Source organism: Psittacula echo (assembly GCF_963264785.1).
Source record: "Psittacula echo genome assembly, chromosome: 2".
Taxonomy (NCBI): domain Eukaryota; kingdom Metazoa; phylum Chordata; class Aves; order Psittaciformes; family Psittacidae; genus Psittacula; species Psittacula echo.
The window spans coordinates 53508179-53527729 of NC_137737.1; the positions used below are offsets into that span (position 1 = coordinate 53508179).

General features: G+C 37.7%; 1 protein-coding gene across 21 annotated transcripts in view; it reads left to right on the forward strand.

Moving 5' to 3' along the window:
* The window catches only part of KMT2C (lysine methyltransferase 2C), a 197699-nt gene that overhangs the window by 137046 nt on the left and 41102 nt on the right, over positions 1 to 19551 (forward strand). For 14 of the 21 annotated variants that reach the window (XM_080610019.1, XM_080610008.1, XM_080610016.1 and 11 more), the window contains 8 exons: positions 714 to 779; positions 2263 to 2475; positions 5973 to 6101; positions 8123 to 8242; positions 10749 to 10879; positions 12521 to 12707; positions 17957 to 18061; positions 18413 to 18460. In XM_080610019.1, coding sequence (XP_080466145.1) covers positions 714 to 779; positions 2263 to 2475; positions 5973 to 6101; positions 8123 to 8242; positions 10749 to 10879; positions 12521 to 12707; positions 17957 to 18061; positions 18413 to 18460 — 999 coding nt within the window. The remainder of the gene's footprint in view (positions 1 to 713; positions 780 to 2262; positions 2476 to 5972; positions 6102 to 8122; positions 8243 to 10748; positions 10880 to 12520; positions 12708 to 17956; positions 18062 to 18412; positions 18461 to 19551) is intronic. The other 7 variants (XM_080610023.1, XM_080610027.1, XM_080610011.1 and 4 more) reach the window with 5 other exon arrangements.

Below are 19551 nucleotides of genomic sequence, written 5' to 3' on the forward strand. Positions count from 1 at the left end.
TTTCTACCCACAGCAACAGTAGTGTAGTTCTGTAGGACATTTTGAACATTTTTTGTTCAGTCTCACTCTTGCAGTGCTTCCCTGAAGCTGTAGTTTTTTAAATTGAGTTTCTGCTGTTCCATGTATTGATATTCTTATCCTGAATAAGAATTACCCCATCTAACTTCAACAAGTCATGTATCATCTGTTCTCAGATGTATCACCCATCTTGTATGTGTTGTTTAAGAAACACAACAGCAACAGACACAACTAGAATATTGTGTATGAAGCTGTCGGAGGGTGCCTGCCCCTCCTTGGGGAAATCAGACAGCGGTTGATACACAATTCACAAATCCCTCTCATTTTTAATGCTTAGGTGAGCAAAACCTGGATGTCATTACTGTAGAGGTTACTTTCCAATCCAGTAGATCCAGTGTATTCATTTGCCAGTAGAAGGAGATCATTTACCATTGAGTTCAGTGCCATTCCAGTGCCATTCTTGGCTCTAGGCAGTTGGAGAACTTCAGTTTGTATCAGGCTTATTTTGAAGTCACATCTTCTGTGACACCGAAAAGCACTTTATTTTAAAGGTGCTACTAAATGTGAACAGCAGTATAGATTAGGGAGTTCAGTGGAACTGCTTGAAGGAAAATTAATTTCAGTTTAAAATCAGTTTCAGTTTAAATCAAGTCACCATTTTTAAAAGTTGAAATTATTTTCCTTATATTTTTCAGTGCCTTCTTTGGACTGTTGTGATTCATCAGGTGGAGCTCAGATTATTTCAAAATCAAAAGAACTAGGTAAAGAATGTAAATGCTTAACTTTTGATCATTTAGCATACTTCAAGGGTATATTTTTACATGAGACAAAAAAATCCTTTTTCTGTGATTTTATAACACACAGCATTAACTATCCTTCAGTTACTGCTGCATGCTTTTCATTTTTTTCCCCTCATTCTCTCTTCTTTCCTCTCTTTTGCCTGCCATACCTGCACTGTAATAATTACTTTAAATTATGCTTTGATCCTGCAGACTTACCTTGATACTAGCAAACTTGCCTTAATATTAGCAGTGATGACACAGTGGGGCTGAGTCAGGCATGTACGCAAATGTTTACAGGCGCAAGCTGTAGGAGGACACAACTTTTCTGTACCTGTCTGGTTTGTGTTAGCAATTTATAATCTTGACGAGCCTGGTCAGAAGTCACTTCTCATAATGATAGGACCCAACAGCTTCCATCATGTCAGGACATCTTCCATAATGTTGGAATTTTTTCCTTTTGGCACCACACAAATGTAGTTCTGAGGAAAGGTTCTGCCCTCAGATCTTCCACCTAAAAAAGAGGATGTGATTTTAATTTTTTTTTTTTTAAGCAAACACTACTTTCAACGTAAGAAAACAGTAATCTGGGAAGAATTGTGTTCAGAACCAGCTGTGTTTTGGTGTGTTAAATATTGCATAAGAAAATATTTCTGGTTAAAGGGAACAAATATTGTGATGTTTATATGTTTTCAAAAAGTGTGTTATCAAATCAGTATTTAATTGGCTCTGAAGAGCAGAAGCATCATTGCAGCCTCTTCATTATTGGGTAATTTCCTAAAAGTTCCCAAACCTCCACTTGCAGGGTAACAGCACAGGTGACATCACCTTTCTACATGGTGAATTAAGGAATGCTAGAGTTTATCGGTAGACTCAGTTGTCATATAGCAGCTTGAGGAGGAAGCGGTCTTGCAGGTCTTGGGAGACTTGAGTTCTACCCATGATTTCCAGTTGGATCTTGAGCAGCTCACTTGATATAACTTGGGTTTTGTCTGCCTATAAAATAGGGCTAATAACTTGCCTGAGTTACCAAGAGTTCTGGGAGGGTTAAGGTCATTAATAAGATGAAGGTAAAGTGCTGAGGTGATCGCCTTGGTTGATAAGCAGCAGGGACCAAAAATAAGACTTGCACAGTTTTCTGTGAATGCCAGGGATACAGAAATACCCTGCAAGGCACCAGTTTCCAATAATCAGATTGTTCTTTCTAGTGAGTCCTTGATGTAAGTTGTTTTGTAGCAATATAATGGATTGTTGCTGGATTTGACACCAGACTGTAAATTGTAAAGCTGTAAGTGTAATGTGTAAGACAGTATCAGATATTTGTTTTATTCATACCAATTTCCTCAGTCATTAATCAGCTCCATAGATGTGGATTATTAACTCTTAAAAGTTACTATTCCTAAAAATCTAAGACTTGTAAATTAAAGAGTTTTATATTGCTGTTATGATTCATTCAACTTTATAGACCCACCGAAGACATACACCCAGGATGGAGTCTGCTTGACAGAGTCCGGCATGTCTCAGTTACAGAGCCTAACTGTTACAGTACCAAGAAGAAAACGGACGAAACCAAAGCTTAAACTGAAGATTATAAATCAGAACAGTGTGGCTGTGCTTCAGACCCCCCCAGATGCCCAGTCAGAACACTCAAGAGATGGGGAGATGGATGACAGTAGAGGTAGCAGTCTACTTTTGGCATGTCTTATATCTCGGGGTATTGCAGTACATGTGTGTATTGCATATGTCCCTGGGAGATGTTATTATACTGATACTTGTATGTTCTATACAGAATGCCTTATGGTAATTACTTGAACAATAGTCATGAGTCGTTATTGTCCATTTGTTGATCTGTTTATGGGTCATCCATCTCAGAGGAAACTCATCTTTCCACAGCTGGCAACACTGGAAAAACGAGTTGCCGTTTTGTCCAATCCTTGGGTTACTACTTGTGCACTCACTGAGTACAATATATTGTGCACTCATTGAGTACAAGTGTATTTTGAGGCTCTCAAATTTAGGGCAAATGCTGTCGCAAAGTCATAATGTTGGCTCAGCGAAGCAGCGTCTGAATCACTGTAAAGCTGATCTTTAAAGCAGAGGGGAAACTGGAGAGAAAAGCTTTTTGAACGTGTACTTCTTTTCTCTGGAAGAATTAAGGTGGACTGACCTATGAGTCCAAGTGAAAAAAGTAATTTTCTTGTATTTCTGTAGAGGAAATGAACATTTTGTTTGTCCTCATCTCCAAAGTAGAATTAAAACAGAATTTGAGTTTGGAAGTTCTGGGTGTTGTTCTGATTCAAGTAGGCAGTGCTGTATGTAGGGTCCATACAGAAGGGTTTCAGGTTCCAGGGTGGGATATCCATGTAGTATGGAGGGAGAGGAAGATTAAACAGTGGTTTTAAGGCCTCCAGGGCTGATGAGAGACAAAGGGATCCGGGCTGATGCTTGCCTACCCAAACACATGTCTGTGCATGAAGCCCTTGGGAGAGCTGCTTCTGCCACAGGCCTAGACATGGAGCAAAGATCCATATGTCCAAGGGCCACCAGTACTTGTCTCACCTGCTTCCCTCACAGCTGAGCAAGCACAGCAGCCCCAGCCAGAGGTGACCAAAGGTGGGAGATCAGAGTGGGAAAAGCACATAGGAGCAGCCAGCTAGCTTCAGCGCTAGAAACAGCAGCCAGCATGGTACAGTACCATTCTTTTGTCCTCTTTGCCCTGCTCTGGCCGTACATCCTGATAAGTGTTGGTAGAATAGGTGTTAATCTGTGGCCTGGAGAAAGGCTTACTTAAATAGCAGGTGTGAGAGTCATTACATTAGCCATGCAGGTGTCAGGAGAGAAACAGAGGAATACAGGCACCCCACAATCTGAAGTGCTTTCTGTTTATACAACATTGCTTCGTTGTTAATCAGATTAAATTTCATAAGAAGCTTTTTTTAGATACAGAAAGTGTACTTGACATAACTGGGTAGTTTAACCATCAGTGCAGTTTCAATGTTAACTTGTTGATACAAGTGTTGTTCCCATTTTGGATTAGCACATTCTTACTGTCTGCTGTTGACTAGAGGTATATATATATCAGCTTCCCTTCATTTGTTATTACCTTTGAAACAGTTCACTAGATACTTTTCTTTCATCTTCTTCAGTACTCACAGGGTTTGGTACATTAGTATTACACTGACTTTTAGACTTCATCTCATACTTCCATATGAGCTGAAGCATCATCAACAACCATCAGGTGGGTTGGTGAAAGCAAAAAAGCATTTGATTGTGTTTGAAGGCATCACTTCCCTTGTTCTTTGTCAGTGGTTAATCATCTCTACTTTTACAAACATGCTTGTTTTCTATATAACTTTGTCTAACTTCGTTACCTCCTTGTTGACTTTTATAGGTATCCCTTTTCAATTAGGTAACAAGATAAATAAATGTTATAGCAGAGTATGAAAGAGAAAGTCAAAGCTTCCAGTGACTTTAATTTCAGTTCTGATCACATTTTGTTGACTTTTTGAGAGTCATAACATGTTCATATATGTGACAGTAACAGCGCAGCATGTGTGTGGTAGATTGGCTGGATTTCCTGGGAGCTCTGCATGTGCTCTGCAGAGTGGATCAGTGCCTATTCTCTGAATGACTGAAATTTTTGTATGAGCATCAGGATGAATAAAGCTGTGCCACGGCTTTGGCTTGAGCAACATAGTCTAGTAATTCCAGGCAAATAGGAGTAACCCTTACTTAGTCTCTGAAGTTCCATGTGGAAAAAAAGGCTGTATCTGAGAAAATTGGGCTTGTAATTTTGTTACCATCTCATCTATAGGCTTTTTCATAAGTTATGGCATTTCATCAGGTGTTCCACAATTTGAAGTCCACTTGAAAGTTCATCTTGCTTGACAGCTTCAGCTTTGGTAGACTTAATGTAGCTCTCCTGCTAGTATTTGTAGAGCTATGCACTGTAAGTAAATGAGAAGGACCACTGCGGGATTGAGCATTTGGTATACTTCTTTGTGTAGCGGGACATGTTGGCACTTAAGGAGGTTTCTCTTCTGCCAGAAGTGGACATGTTGTGAAGAGGGCTCACCCATGCTCTTGAGGGGAGTGAGGAATTGGCTGCGGTGGTCAGTGGGGCCTGCTTTTGCCAAACCTCCAGCTTCTCTGGTAGAACTCAGAGAAGTCTTCATCGATGGGAAAGTCTAGTCTGTGCCCCCGCCTGTGGAAGAGCAAAGTTTGCAATTCTAGCACAGCAGAAGTGCTAGGAAATAGTCCAGCTCTGTCTGTTATAACACTATTTCTCCCTCTTACAACTGTATGTGGGTTTAGTCCGTGTCGAATTATACACCTAAATCCAAAGCAGGGAATTTTAATTCCAGTATCTTTTTAGCGCAAGAGTATATTTAACATATCAAGAAGATGAAAGGTCGTTATTGTATTGACATTTCGGGGATCTCAGAAACAGAATTAACTCCCTCTGTCTTCAACACCAAAGGTTTTTTAATGCCATCATACTTTACATCTGTTTCTGCTGTGCTTTCCCACAGAATATAAACTCTAACTCAAAATTACAGTCTTCATCTTCAAGGCTGAGTAATTGCTTTGGGCTGAATTTTCTATTATGTAAGTCAAGTTCCTCTTCATAGATAAGTCTGCTTTCAGTCAGTCACACGGCTTCAAGTCAAGAACCCTCTAAACTAAAAGTCATTAAACATTGCCTTCCAAGTGTAGGCTGCAGACAAATCTGTCTTCTCATTTAAAAAAAAAAAAGCCCTGCCAAATCAAACTTAATAGGACAATAAAAATGAAGCGTATCTTGCATAGTAAATTGTGTCCATACATATTCCTTGATGTATGGCTAGAAATTCCTCAGAAACGTAGAAAATGTAATAGCACAGACTTCTGAAAGGGCATAAAAAAAATTTCTTAGATTCACATATAGTAACTATAGCATTTATTCTCTGCTTTTGCGTGGATCTCATCTCACAGGAAATGTATGTACATACTGGGCCTTTGTGTATAGGTAGGGTAGGCTTCCCAAAAGTATTTAGAGAGTATGAGTATCTGTCACCCTTGTGAAAAATCTGACGTTCTCAGTCAGTTTCTCAGGTATCGGTCAGGTACAGAAATTTTGGAAAAATACCTCCTTTCCCTTTTCCAGTTAAAGTTACCATTGCCTCTTTTCTGCAGAAGGTGATCTTATGGATTGTGATGGTAAATCAGATTCCAGTCCAGAACGGGAAGCTGTGGATGATGATACCAAAGTGGCAGAAGGAACTGATGGGATTAAAAAAAGAAAGCGAAAACCATATAGACCTGGTAGGATACAATAATTTATATGGTTGTGTGTCCCTTTTTTGTTTTAACATTTATTTTCTGTGTAATAATAAAAAAGATACTAAAACCTAGTATTGAATTCTGAAGTATTCTATTGTTAATTGTAGACTTTAGATTTTTACCCTGGTCTGTTAAAACAATTTTTTAGTCCTCCTACCAAAATACATTTCCAAAGGTTGCTGCTCAGCAGTACGACTGTTCTTAGTGTACTGTCAATTATTGGTCTCTACCTTGCATTGATTCTTAGCATGATATGAAAAGGTACTGTGTTTATATAACTGATGAAGGCCAAGGTTTTTTGTGTGTGTGCTATGTATATGTGGCAATATCTGAACTTCAGAGAATTTTTTTTGTGGGTATCTTATTTTCGGAAATACTTTATGAGAGTAATTTACTAAATATTTGCAGTTGATGTGGCAGTGAATTTTAATTAATTCAGTTATTGGATTAATTCATTTATTTTAATTTATCAGTGCAGTCAACTCTTAATTATCTTGACTGTGGATTAACTGTGTGTCCTGGGTACAGAAACACTTGAGCCATCTCCAAGCAGAAAAAGGTAGAAGTACCTAACTGACTCTGTAGAAAATAGCTCTCATACATTAGGGCTAAAATTGAACCCACTTAATAATCTCTGCTGAAACCCTGCTTGGCTTTTTGAAGAGCCCCTGTCTCATGTACCTTGATAAGTCTCAGAATCTATGTTTACATGTTGGGTTTGTGTTTTCACTGCGTGGCCTCTGACTACTGTGGATAAGAAGTTGATGGTAGTCTTTACAGTCACAAACACTGTTTTGGCCAGTCACACCCATCCTGCTTGCTGTAACAGTCCATAGTAGAGGAGGAGAACAGAGTCAGTGAAATGACTGAGGAGGTGAAGGCAAGGAATGCAGTGAAGGAAGGAAAGGAAGCTGAAGTTACAACAGGGTCTAGTTTCTCTTGCTTCTCTCTCAGTAGCTAAACAGAGTTCTACTACCTTTTACCCTCCCCACATAATTTCCCACACTGTTGTGTAAGAGCCCTGTCTCAGCAGGTCATGCCCATGTATATGTATATTCTTTCCATCATAAGCCCACCCCGGAGAGATGGTGGTACAAACCCACATTGTTTAAAGAGGCTTCCTTTTTTTTCTACAAGTAATGTACCTCAACAAGCCATTTACTTCTACTGCTGGGTCCTCAAGAGAACAGAGTTTCATTTGCTCAGAGTGGTTTTAGGTCATAAGTTTAGCAGCCATCTGTTAGTTTTCTGCAGCCAACAATTTCCCTGAAAAATGAAACAAATCTGAACCTGATGCATTTACATACATACACACCAACTGTTTCATAGAACAGTTAGTGTTGGAAAGGGCCTTAAGATCATCTAGTTCCAACCACCCTGCCGTGGGCAGGGATGCCTCACCGCAGACCATGTTGCCCAGGGCTCTGTCCGGCCTGGCCTTGAACACTGCCAGGGATGGAGCATTTACCACTTCTTTACTGTAAAAGATCAGGAGCACTGCAGTCAGTCCTCTAGTGAAGGATTCTGGGGTTTCAGGCAGTATGATGTTCATTAATTATCTTTTTATTTGTGGTATGTCCTTCTTTAATATTGTATGGAGTTGTGGGCTCTCTACAGCAATTTGTAGAGTTTTTAATGGTCCTTTGAGATTCTTTAGTAGGTTTCATTTAATAGATGGACTTCTAATTTGAGCAATTCATTAGCCTGCCAAGGGATGGAAAAAAATAACATTTGAAAGTTGACAAGTTTGGTGATTTGAACTTCTTGTAGATGTTACAAGTCTAAAACTCTGATCCTTTTTGATAATTACATATATACCCATGGAGACATTCAAATTCATAAATGTTTCGTAAAACTCAATGAAAAAACCTTAAATATCTCAGATTCATTCTTAGACCTTTATAGATGCAGTAGTCCCGTTTACCTGCAGAGTGATCCTGGCTGTCATTCTTACTATGAAACATAGTTTTAATCAATATACTGAATTTTTGCTTCCTTGTTAGGTATTGGGGGATTTATGGTGCGTCAGAGAAGTCGTACTGGGCAGGGGAAGACTAAAAGATCGCTGTCCAGGAAAGATTCTTCTGGATCTGTTTCTGAGCAGTTGCCTGGCAGAGAGGAAAGTAAGTGAAGAAACTTGATTTTAAACTTCTGTTCATGCTTAAGGCAGTAAAAATAACGTAACTCATCAACATACAATTCTTTCCAGAGATGTACAACAGAAAATGTTTTTTGTGTTTGTCATGATGGCTTTATTAATTCAACTGAAAATACTAATTCCTACATACTTGTAATTTCAGTAATACCCATGATTTACAAAGAAACTGAAACAATGAATTGCAGGCTATTGTGAGAGATACATAGTGAGAATTACAAGGACTGCTGTATTGTGTCAGAGCACTGTTTAGCCTAGCTTTGACTGGTAAAAGACAGAAAAAAGTGTAAAAAATGAGGTAGGTTTAGAGCAGTCCTCTTTCTGATACACCTTCCACCAGAAGTCCTGATCCAGAGGTTTTTTGGACAATCAGTTTTAATATTCACAGTGTTCAATGTTCCACTAATGTGTGTGATATTTTTATGTATCTGTTTAAGCTCTGGAAAATTCTATAGTGGTGAGTTCAACCATATACTGTTGTTGTTGCATGAAGAAATAATCCCTTCTTATTTTAGACTGGGTATCTGAGAGTTCCATAAGCTGCCTTTGCATTTTATGTTATGGAAGATTATTTTTATGAAAATTAGTCCATATTAATTTATAATACAGAAAGATTTTGTAGACATGTATCATATCCCCTCATCAGTTGCTGTCTTTCCCAGGGCTGAAGAGTCCTACTCTAGTCTCTTTTCTCATATCAAAGCCATTTTAATGACTGATACTTTAATACTTAGTAGATTGGGCACCTAACAAGAAGTTAGATTTTGTTTATTGGGTCTTGTTCTCTTATTTGGTGTATGTGATCAGAGTAAATTACTTCATATGTCTAGATTTGTTCACACTATCTAATCTAGAAAATATTGAGGTATCATTCAGATGAGATGTAGAATATGTTTAGGTCAGAGCCTGTTTCCTGTAAAGGTTGGCTGATGTCACCTCAGAAGACTTTGATTTCTCTTGTCACTCTCTGCTGTCTGTTTAGAGGCAGATCAGCCTCTTGCTATATATTTGTACAATGTGATGGAGGCTGGATCTTTACCACAACATCCAGGAGCATTAAAAACTAATAGTTAAATTTTGTCTTTACTTGCATTTGTAGAACTACTGTATGAAGCCAACAAATGTTTATTAGTGCAATTCAGTATTCTAGCTAGGTCCCCTATTGAGATACAGTGCTTGCTTTCTCTTTAGTATCAGTGTTAGAGGTACGCTTTTCCGCCTTGTAGATGTTATTTCAGTGTAATATACTATGTTGTTTCAAGTAATGCTGAAAATTTTGCTTTGAAGTTTTTCTTGTCTATAGGGATCTGCTCCTTTAAGTAAAAAAATAAATAAATTAATTGGCTAAAAAATTATTTCCCCATTCTGCCTAACAGTACAATGCATATTGTTAAAAAGCAGTATTCTTAAACAAGTATTCTTCAGTTAAATGTTGGAGCTTCTTTTTGTCTGTTCAAGCATACTTTCTTTGTTAAGAAGAAAGCAACCCCAGATGATGTTTGTATGTTTTAAATCATGGTAGCTTGCTGAGAGCCTGCTCCTCAGCTGCCAGTACTCATCAGCCTTACCAAGTGTTTTGCTGCTTTTGTTATGTTCTACCTCTTTTCTCTGCAAAAGCTCATTCTCAAACAATGCAGAAGCCATGGTGTTGACGAGCTTCATTCTACTTGCAGTCCTCCAGATATGGTACAAGAGGTTACTGTAGTATAAAGCATAGCTGATTTTACTTCCACAATAATACAGTTTCTTTTATAACTTCTCAGGGTCTTTAACTTGATGTAATTAGCTTTGGCAAGGCAGAACTAGCAGGACTTAAAAAGTTCTGCTTTTACCTGCAGTATTTTCCCTGGTCTGTTGAAATAAAATACTGAATGATGAGCACTCTGTGCTTTTGTGTTTATTAGAAAAAGCAGTGCCACTTTGGAATATGATAGCTGAATAAATGTATGATTTTTCTTTAAGGGCTTCTTTATAGATTTCTTTTTTTAGTCTGTTCATTATTTATATGACAGTCTTTTTCTCAGATTAAAAAACTTATTACTTTTAATTTGAGAAAAATCAGTGTATAAAGTGAAAGGTGATAGATGTGTAGCTCAGCATTGGTGATTTTGGAGATACTGTTTCAATGGAATTATCTTTCAAATATCTGGTTGAATGGCACCTATAATATTTCTCAGATTACCAAATTCTTAGGTGGCTTGGAGCTACGAAAGTTAAAGGTCTGTCTTCAGCCACTGAGGTGTACCACAAGGTAACAGCGATGTGAGCATTGTCACATACGGTATTCCTTATTGCCAGAGCCCAGATGATCAGGTGGCAGTTCACAGCTGGCTGGATAAAAGCCACCTGTACAATATATCTAGAGTGAGATTCAGTACACCCTTTCACCCAGATATATTAGGTATACTGCCTCTGTACCTGTAGAGCAAAATACCAAGTATTTTATTTATTTGTGCCTGGATGTTACTGTTTAGGTTGGACAGAACAGCTGCCAGACACTCCAGTTGAGGAGTCCACCCCAGCTTCAGAAAGTACTGAGAAAATAAAAAAGCGTTACAGAAAAAAGAAAAACAAACTTGAAGAAACCTTTCCTGTCTACTTGCAGGTAAAGCTATTGGTATACTCCTTGTTTAAATCCATTTAGAAACCTGATCTTTACATGTGGATTCGTACTTCATCTAAACCATTAATATTTCCTTTCTGTTCTCAATTTATCATTCAAATTAAATGGGTTTTCTGTAAAGAATGTTTGTAAGTTTGTACAGAAAGCTGTATATTATATTAGATCTCCAGTCCTTTGTTGTTATTTCTCAGTGTATAAATCTTTACTTGTTCTGAGAGAGGAGGCGGGGGGGAGAAGCCTGTCTTTTCTCTCTGAACTGACGTGTGACATTTCACCATTCAGCTCTGTAGGATGTCTTAGCCTGATAATGTTATTTTCTCAAGATACTGATTTTTCTTTTCTGGGGATTATAGAACATGATTTGATAGGGGAAATTTGTCTTCCTACCTGTGGGTTTACGTGCCCTGTATCTCCCTGCCACAACAATCTCTGCTCTTTCCCCACTTTATTTCAGTGGTGTCCTTAGCAGGTAAGAGGTAGCAGTTATAGATAATAACCAGGATATTCATGGTGACTGAGCAACTTTCAAGCAGGTTATAGACTGACTGGCTTATATATGTCTCACACAGAGAATATTATTTGTCTTGCTCTTCTCCTCAGCCACTTTTTAAATGAAAACTTCATTATCTTGGAGATGTTCACCAAATGTCATGACAAAGACTATATTGGGATTGAAAGCAAAGAATTGACAGAAAGGCAGAACAATCTCTGTCTAAAAATAATTTGTATTTCATAAGTGGGAAAGTGAGTTGGAAAGAAAATTCTTAAGCAACATTTCCTTTGGATTAATAAGGATAAGGGGTGTTTTTCTTAATGCATGTTTTACTCCTGTAAAATACAGAGTATGTCTTAGATTATTCTTTTGCTCCTGTTGGAATAACTGGTACTGGGGAAAAAAAAAAAGCAATCTTCAGCTTTATTTTAGCAGCTATATCCTAAATCAAAAATGTAAAGACTACATGAAACCAGAAGAAGTTCTTATATAAGGAATAAAAAATTAGCTTTAAAATTTGATAGATTGTTGTCATCGTACTAAGTAGTCAGGCTGACATGAGTGATAGCTGCTACATAATATTTTAAAAGATAGTAATGTAACTTAAATGTCTTCAGGTGGATTGCTACTGCAGTTTGATGTTAGGATGATTTTGTGCTAACTAAACTGCAGTGTATGGTCATTCTAGAATTTGGACCATAACACACTCGCATGTTTTTTATAAACTTCTTGTGAGGCCTTGATCAAGTTGCCTAGCAGTGTTCCCATTCTTCAGCTGTCCTTTCTGTGCAAGGAGGAATATTGAAAATATTGAAAAACTTGGGATGTATAAAAACACTGCATTGTTACACTGTCTGTTCAATGGGTATGCAAGGTAACTGTAGTTTTTCTATATGATTTAAGGTGTGAATTTAATAATAAAATATCAATAGTGTAGCTACCTCAGGTAAGTTGTATCCACCATATCCATGCCTCATAGCCTGGAAGAGATACTGCCATATTGGCAGGCATGTGAGACTGAGAGTGTGTTTTTATATTTCCAGTAATCACTGGCTTTTAGTTTCAACTTTGTCATTTGCCCAATAGGTACAGTGTTCTTCCTACATTGAATCATTTTGTCTTCTTTGCAGGAAGCTTTCTTTGGGAAAGACCTACTAGATACCAGTAGACAAAACAAGATGAGCCTAGATCATTTACCTGAAGAATCGCTTCAACTCTCATGTAAAACAAACCTGACCACCAATTTCCTGGATCCTTCATCTGATCCCCTTCTTAGCTCAACCTCCACTCCAGCTCAGGCAAAACTGGGACCTCAAGGTATAAAAAGCTAAAGTTAGTGATAATTCAGTAGTCTCATTTTCTTGTTGCCACTGGGGCTTTTCCACTCTTTCCTACTTTACATCAGATAAACATTGTGAGAGTTTTTCAATGTGCTATGTATTAGCTGTCCTTGTGAGGTTAAGTTATGTTCATAATTAGTGATGTTCAGCTTGAGGGCTCCAGCTGTTTCAAAAAGAGCGCTGGATAGCACAATTGCTACTTAATGCACATTTGAAACTCCTTGACTGTAATGTCCATGTCTATAAAATACATGAAAATTAATTCTGTGTAAGAATAAGCATACAGATCCATTATAGAAGAAGACAAAAGTACTCTAATTAAAAGATATTTTTAGTAGTCTGTTGACTATTAGCTGAATGACTATCATTCAGCTTGTATTTTCTTTAATGTTTTAGATTATTTTAGGTTGCCAGTCTCCTCAGAATTTTTGGTTCACCATTTTCTTCTGGGCTTTACCCCTTCTAGGTGAAGTTTATAGCCACTGGGCAATCTTCTGCTGTTGCAAAACCTCACTGGAGTTACTGCTGAGAGTTTTTCAAATAGCTAGAGGGTTGTAAAGTGCTGCTGAAAGGGCAGCTTCACACAAAGGAGCAATTAAAAGCAAAAACCTTGCTGTCCCCTCCAGATTATTCTTTTCTCCATGTCTTGTAGTATATGCTGTTAGCTAGAGGTATTTTATCATTCTGTGTCTTTTAAAAACTGTTACTATTTCTTGTGTATATTAGTTAATTTGCAGCTTGTGTTTCAGCTCATCCTCACAAGGTTTTCCGTCTAAAAATGTTTACACATACTGATAAAGTTTCCCATGTCTGGAGTAATTTGAAGAAAGGTCAATTATTTGTGATTGTTTCTCAGTGAAAATGTGCTAAATTAAAAGCAAAAGGCTACATTATAATTGAACATTGATTGTTACACAATTGAAATATTGAGTAATAAGGAGTGCAAAAGTTAACTTTTTCTAAAGGAGAAACTGCTGCGAATGGAGTGTTTCAAGGTGTGTATTTCATTGGTTCCAATACTATAAGAAGATACACTGTCACAGACCTTTTTCTACCCCAGCATTCTTCCGAAGCCAGAGAAATAGAGACTCAGAAATCTTTAATGGCGTGTTCAACTGCAAGAGTAAAGTCACTAATGTTCCTGTATTATGGTAGTATAAGGTTTTAGAAATTCATGAACTTGAAGTTAATCTAATGTTCTGTATTTCCAAAATTTGAAAGGATTTTTTTTTTTAGAAACCTATTCTTTATAAATAAGGAAAGTTGCAAAACTGTCATTTCCTCTTCTTTTTATTCAGAAATAAATCATAAGAAGTTGACAATAAATCATGAGCAAGAGTTTTAGTGGATAACCTACTGTCTTTCCCATTTTGTATATGACAGACTCAAAGGACAGTGCTTTCTGGTTGTAGGAATGTTCTCAACAATTGTCTCTCAACTGCTCAGTTTTCCAGCCAAAATTGTGTCCAGACAGAGCTGTTTGTTGTAGTTGGAGTACCAGTGGGTGAAGTCATCTGCCAGTATTGATCAGTTCCAGTGCAATTTTTCTTAACTCTTTCACTGTGAGTTTGTGAGAGACAGTAATTTCCACAGTAGCATCCACACGTGTGAGAGAGAGACTCATTAATGAGCGGTGGAGACCCTGGTAAATGCTGAGCTAGCAACAGTCACATCTCCCCTTCTGGATGGTATTGCAGAGGAGCTGGAGGTGGAAACAATGTCCCAGAGCATCTGTGATATTTTCGTCATTTTGGTACAGACCTGGCTTTGGAGCAGGAACAGCCTAAATTGCCTTATTCTCTGCACTGGGGGGCTGTAGAGCTGTGTTGTTACTGACGTTGCTGTTCTCCTACAGAGCTATCTTTCAGAAGGGGTGTTGAATCTATGACAGTCCTTGCTTAATGGAATAGGTCTTTTCCACAAGGAAAATGTTCTCTTGGAAACATCACTTGTTTAATTCCAGGATTAAGGGTTAGATATACTTGTTCATCTTCCAAGGAGCTCTGAAGCAGCTAAAAAAATTATCCTTTTGCTTTTCAGCATGTGCATAGGACTGCTAGGGAGTTGAACAGTGGCGTGTTCAATCTGCTCATGAACTGGCAGTGTGTTTCAGTGACATGTTCTAAGGCTGTTCTTAGAGCTTGGTTAAGGGTACCTGAAACTTTTGCTAGACAAGATTGCAATGGTGATAGGGATAGCCAGAAGCGGGTTTTTGGAATCCTTTGTTTATTGTTAATTTCTAGTAACTGTGACTGAAGTGAGCTTTAGGCTTCCAGTCCTGATTTCTGTCTGGCAAGGATGTTGCAGTTTCTGTTTTCAGTTATAAGACTCACCTTTCCTGTAGTTTTAAGAATGGCACACTGTGCAGTGTATTCTGCATGGGACCAACCCTTAAAATCATTTCCAGGAGGGTACTAGAGCAAAATGTGAAGGCTTGCTCACAGAGCACCAAATCTCCAGGGTTTCTCTGGCTGTTGATATGTTGCTTGAAGGTGGTGTCTCGGATCTGTTGCATCCTGACTAATTTGAGGACTGTCTGCATCTGTCTTGTGTTTCTTGACCTAGGTGTCTCTGATGAAAAAGAGGCCACTTGGTGAGGTGGGCTTTGTGAGGGCTCTGGCAATATGATCTTTCCTTTTATTTGAAATAGCTTAAATGAAGTGTATTTTTTCAAGGGATGCTGAAAAAGTAATCTGTTCAGGTAGGGTCTCCAGGGAATGCTGAAGAGATTCTTCTTTGACAAAAGGAGAGGAGTTGTCTGAGTCTCTGCAACTGATTCAAATGCTGCTGGGATAATTTATAACTAGATCTGTTATTGCATGATTAAACATCTTTGGGTGGCTGCAGCCTTGGAAGAGGCATTTTTACTCTTTTAGAACTTCATAAATAATAAAAGTAAGTGCATTGAAGGGATCCAGATCACAAGACAACAGTAGAACTGTGCTGTCTTAGAGATCCAGTGCTATAAGCACATTACTTTCCTTTTTGCTTTGTCTTAGTTTGCATCTCCATTCTGATAGAGTCAAATTAATGAGCAGTATTGAGCTATTTGTTTGGCAGCAGATGTCAACCAGCTATTGATTCTGATCTCAAGCAGCTGCCTAAAGTGATTTAGTTGTTTCCAAGATAATATTTAGCTCATGGAATTAAACCATGGAAAAAATAGAAGAAAAATGTGAAAATAATGCTTTAGAATAGATGTCTTACATGAGACTTATGGATCAGAGAGTCTAGCCCTCTGCTGTCATCAACACTCAGTCTTTTTTATAGACTTAACAAGCTCCATTTTGAAAGCAGGAAGCTTTTTTCCAACCTATTAATCTCATTGGAAGTCCATTACAGCATCTGATTGCCTTAATAGTTAGGAGCCCTCTAATTTGAAGCCTGAATTTATTCATGGCCAGTTTGTAGCTACGAGTGGTAAAGCCTTCAGTTGTATCTTTCCACCTGAGTTCTTTCTAACTACTTATGCAATATATTTTTATTCAAATTTGAAGTTGAATTTTTAGGGACTGTTCCCAAGTGTATTACTAAGGGCTGTGGAGAAAAACACCATAATACAAAATACTACAGAAGAATTAAAGGCTGCTAATACAGTCTTGATGCTTCCTTCACAAAGGCTTGTTTTATAAATCATACTTACCTGCCTTCAAATAGGAATTCAGAGAATTTACGGAATGGCTAGGGTCAAGCCTTTTCCTGTCAGCCAGCTGCAGTCATTGACATCACCTTACAGTGCCTGGTGTTAGTTACTTGCATAATTAGACCAAATTGCCACAACAACAACTAGGTTCTGTTTAAAACCTTACATTTCATAGGGCTCTTATCAAGTGCACAAAACAATTACACCCACAAATAGATGTGGTTTTGAGGCACTCTTTAATACATCTAGTGGCAAACATAAAAAAATAATTTATTAGGATGAAACATCTTCTCTGCATTATGAAGGAGAAAAATAAAGAAGCAAAATAGTAAGATGAAGAAAAAATATTTTCTTGTTGACTTTCAGTAACGGTTGAAGGGAAGAGGGTTGACTCTAAAAGAGCAGAAGGAACTTCTAATTCATTGTAGAATTTAGCAGTTTGAAATGTAGCCTCATGATACAAGTAAGTCCTTGGCACGAGGCCTCTGAATTAAGCTAGAAATACTTTCCTGGGGCACTTGGGTTGTGACAGTGGGAAAGATACATATACATGTGTGAAATTTGTTTGTTCTTTGACTTTCTGGTCCCTCTTCAACCTGCCCATGTTTGTTTTCCACATTGTACATGTGAAATATGATTCATATTAATCCCTTTTCTCTGTTTAAATATATGCATATTTACAATCTCAGCACGTTTCATTCATCTGGCAATGATTGCTCATGTGGTCACCATAGTTTGCAGTTTTTTCTGAAAAATATTTTTCTTAACTTTTATTTATTTGCCAAACAATTTTCATCAAGTGTTACACATCTGTAATAGTCCTAAAAACCTAGTTAATAAAACCACGTGGGCCGTTCGGAGTCATTTCTTTCTAATGAATTGGATGTCAAGAAGATAATCATATCCAGAATTTATTATTTAATGTTAGATAATTTATTACTAGCACCAGACCAGTTTTTCCTAGACAGCAGCCAAACATGACATTTCTACCTCTGACTGTTCTCACTTCTTTGGGACTTCTTCTGATCTTAAAAATAGCATCTCCAATTTCCATTTACTTAATACTACTTCTTACTCTTAGGTTTTTCTTCCCTATTAGGGTGTAGTAACTGGTTACACTGAAGGCTTAAGAAAAATAGTGGTGGTAAGAGAAGTAACTGATCACTTTCTTACCTTTTTTCTTTTTTAAATGCAACCTATCTGTTGGCTTTTACATTCACAGGTCTTTGTGTCTTAGAGGTTGCAAGTTCTCACTAGGTCTTAGGGGTTTTTTTCCCCTAAAATCATCCAGTTTTTCTTCCACATGACTAATTACATTGATCACTTTCACTGTATTATAAAAAATGCTCAGCAGCGTAAGCATGTGAAAATGGCTACAGCAGTGACTGGGAGGGGGTGCTAGTCAGCATAGTCTCTTACCGCAGAGTGGCTTGCAGTACAAATTACACAAGTTATACATGCTATAGAAGACCCTTATAGCCTGGTAAATCTGTGTTTGAGTTTATAGCTCAAGCTATAGTACATCACTGGAGTAATGTATAAATGCCACAACTGGTTGATTTTATTTATTGCCTCTTACACAGGTAGCACCGACGATCCGTTAGCTGATCTTTCTGAGGTCTTAAATACTGATGATGATATTCTTGGAATACTTTCTGATGACTTGGTAAAGTCTGGAGATCATTCAGGTATATATGTTTATAAGGTCTCTCTGGTATTTGTGTGCTTTTTTTCCTTCTTTGGCATAGATGTATTTGTTGTGTCTATAGGTTATGTAGTAGGTAATTTCAGATACCGTTTTCATATCTTAAGAATACCTTGGTTTGAGATGATTTTGTTGCCTTCTACCAGTAAAAAAAATCCCCAACCTTTCAACATTTTATTTTACTTGGCTCTTTGCTTTGCTTCTTAAGAGACAATAAAACGTAGCTGCCATTGTCTGTCATACCTGCGTAGCTTTTTTCAGCATGCAGCTTTTTCTTTACTTTTTTTTGTTTTCATGTTATAATCATCCATTTTATCTGGTTTGGGTCCTGTAGGTCTTGATTTATGCACTTTCCAGGTTGAGAACTCACCCTCCCCATTTGGTAAGAAACTAAACAATGGATGATCCATGGTTAGAAGTAGTTACCTTTCTTAGTGGTTTTAGCTGAAAGAACTGCATGTGTAGAAACTAGTATTCCTTTACTGTGTCACTAATTCATGCTTTCATTTTCCACTCTTTTTGTGGTGTGTGAGTCTAACACAACCTATAAACTCTGCACTTGGCATTGAAGAGTACTGTATAAGGTTTTGTTAATCAGCTTTTAAAAACCTTTCCTGAGTTTTTGTGTTTCATAATACAAACCCATGCATTTTCTTGCTGCCACTGTACTATTAGTTCTAGTAGTAGTGTGTAGTTTTTATCATAGTGGTATCTTTCATAAATAAAAGGCATTTTAACAATGTGAATATATTAAAGCATGACTAAAGCAGTAAGCATCAATCTTTTTATTTCCACTGGATGATGATGCATCACTTTATGTAAAACACAGGTTGACAATAAGTGGAACAGCATGTTTCATTATCTTAAATTTGTTTTTATTTGGTATCTAACACAGAAATATATTTTATATGCTGAAGTGTGTAGTTTGTTGTTTGGGTTTTTTTTTCCAAAGGCCTTTCTTGTTTGATTGATTTATTGGCTTATAAAGGATGTTGGGAAGTCTGTGTAGTAAGTTATAGTACCAACAAATCACTCTGTCTGATCTAACGTAGAATATTCAGTAGTTGTTTTTTAAACAGAAACTGCTATAACTTATTTTATATTGACTACACTTCAGCAGCACTGCAGTAGATATTTAATCATAGAATCATCATAGAATTGTTTGACTTGGAAGGGACCTTAAAGCTCATCGAGTTCCAACCCCCTGCCACAGGCAGGGACACCTTCCACTAGACCAGGTTGCTCCAAGCCCCATCCAGCCTGACCTTCAACACTGCCAGGGATGGGGCAGCCACAGCTTGTCTGAGCAACCTATCCCCATACCTTAGCACCCTCATAGTGAAGAACGTCTTCCCTATATGTAATCTAAATCTATCCTCTTCTGGTTTAAAGCCATTCCTCCATGTCATTTCCCTACCTGCCATTGTGAACAGTGCTTTCCAAATTTCTTGTAGGCGCTAGAAATGGTTAGGC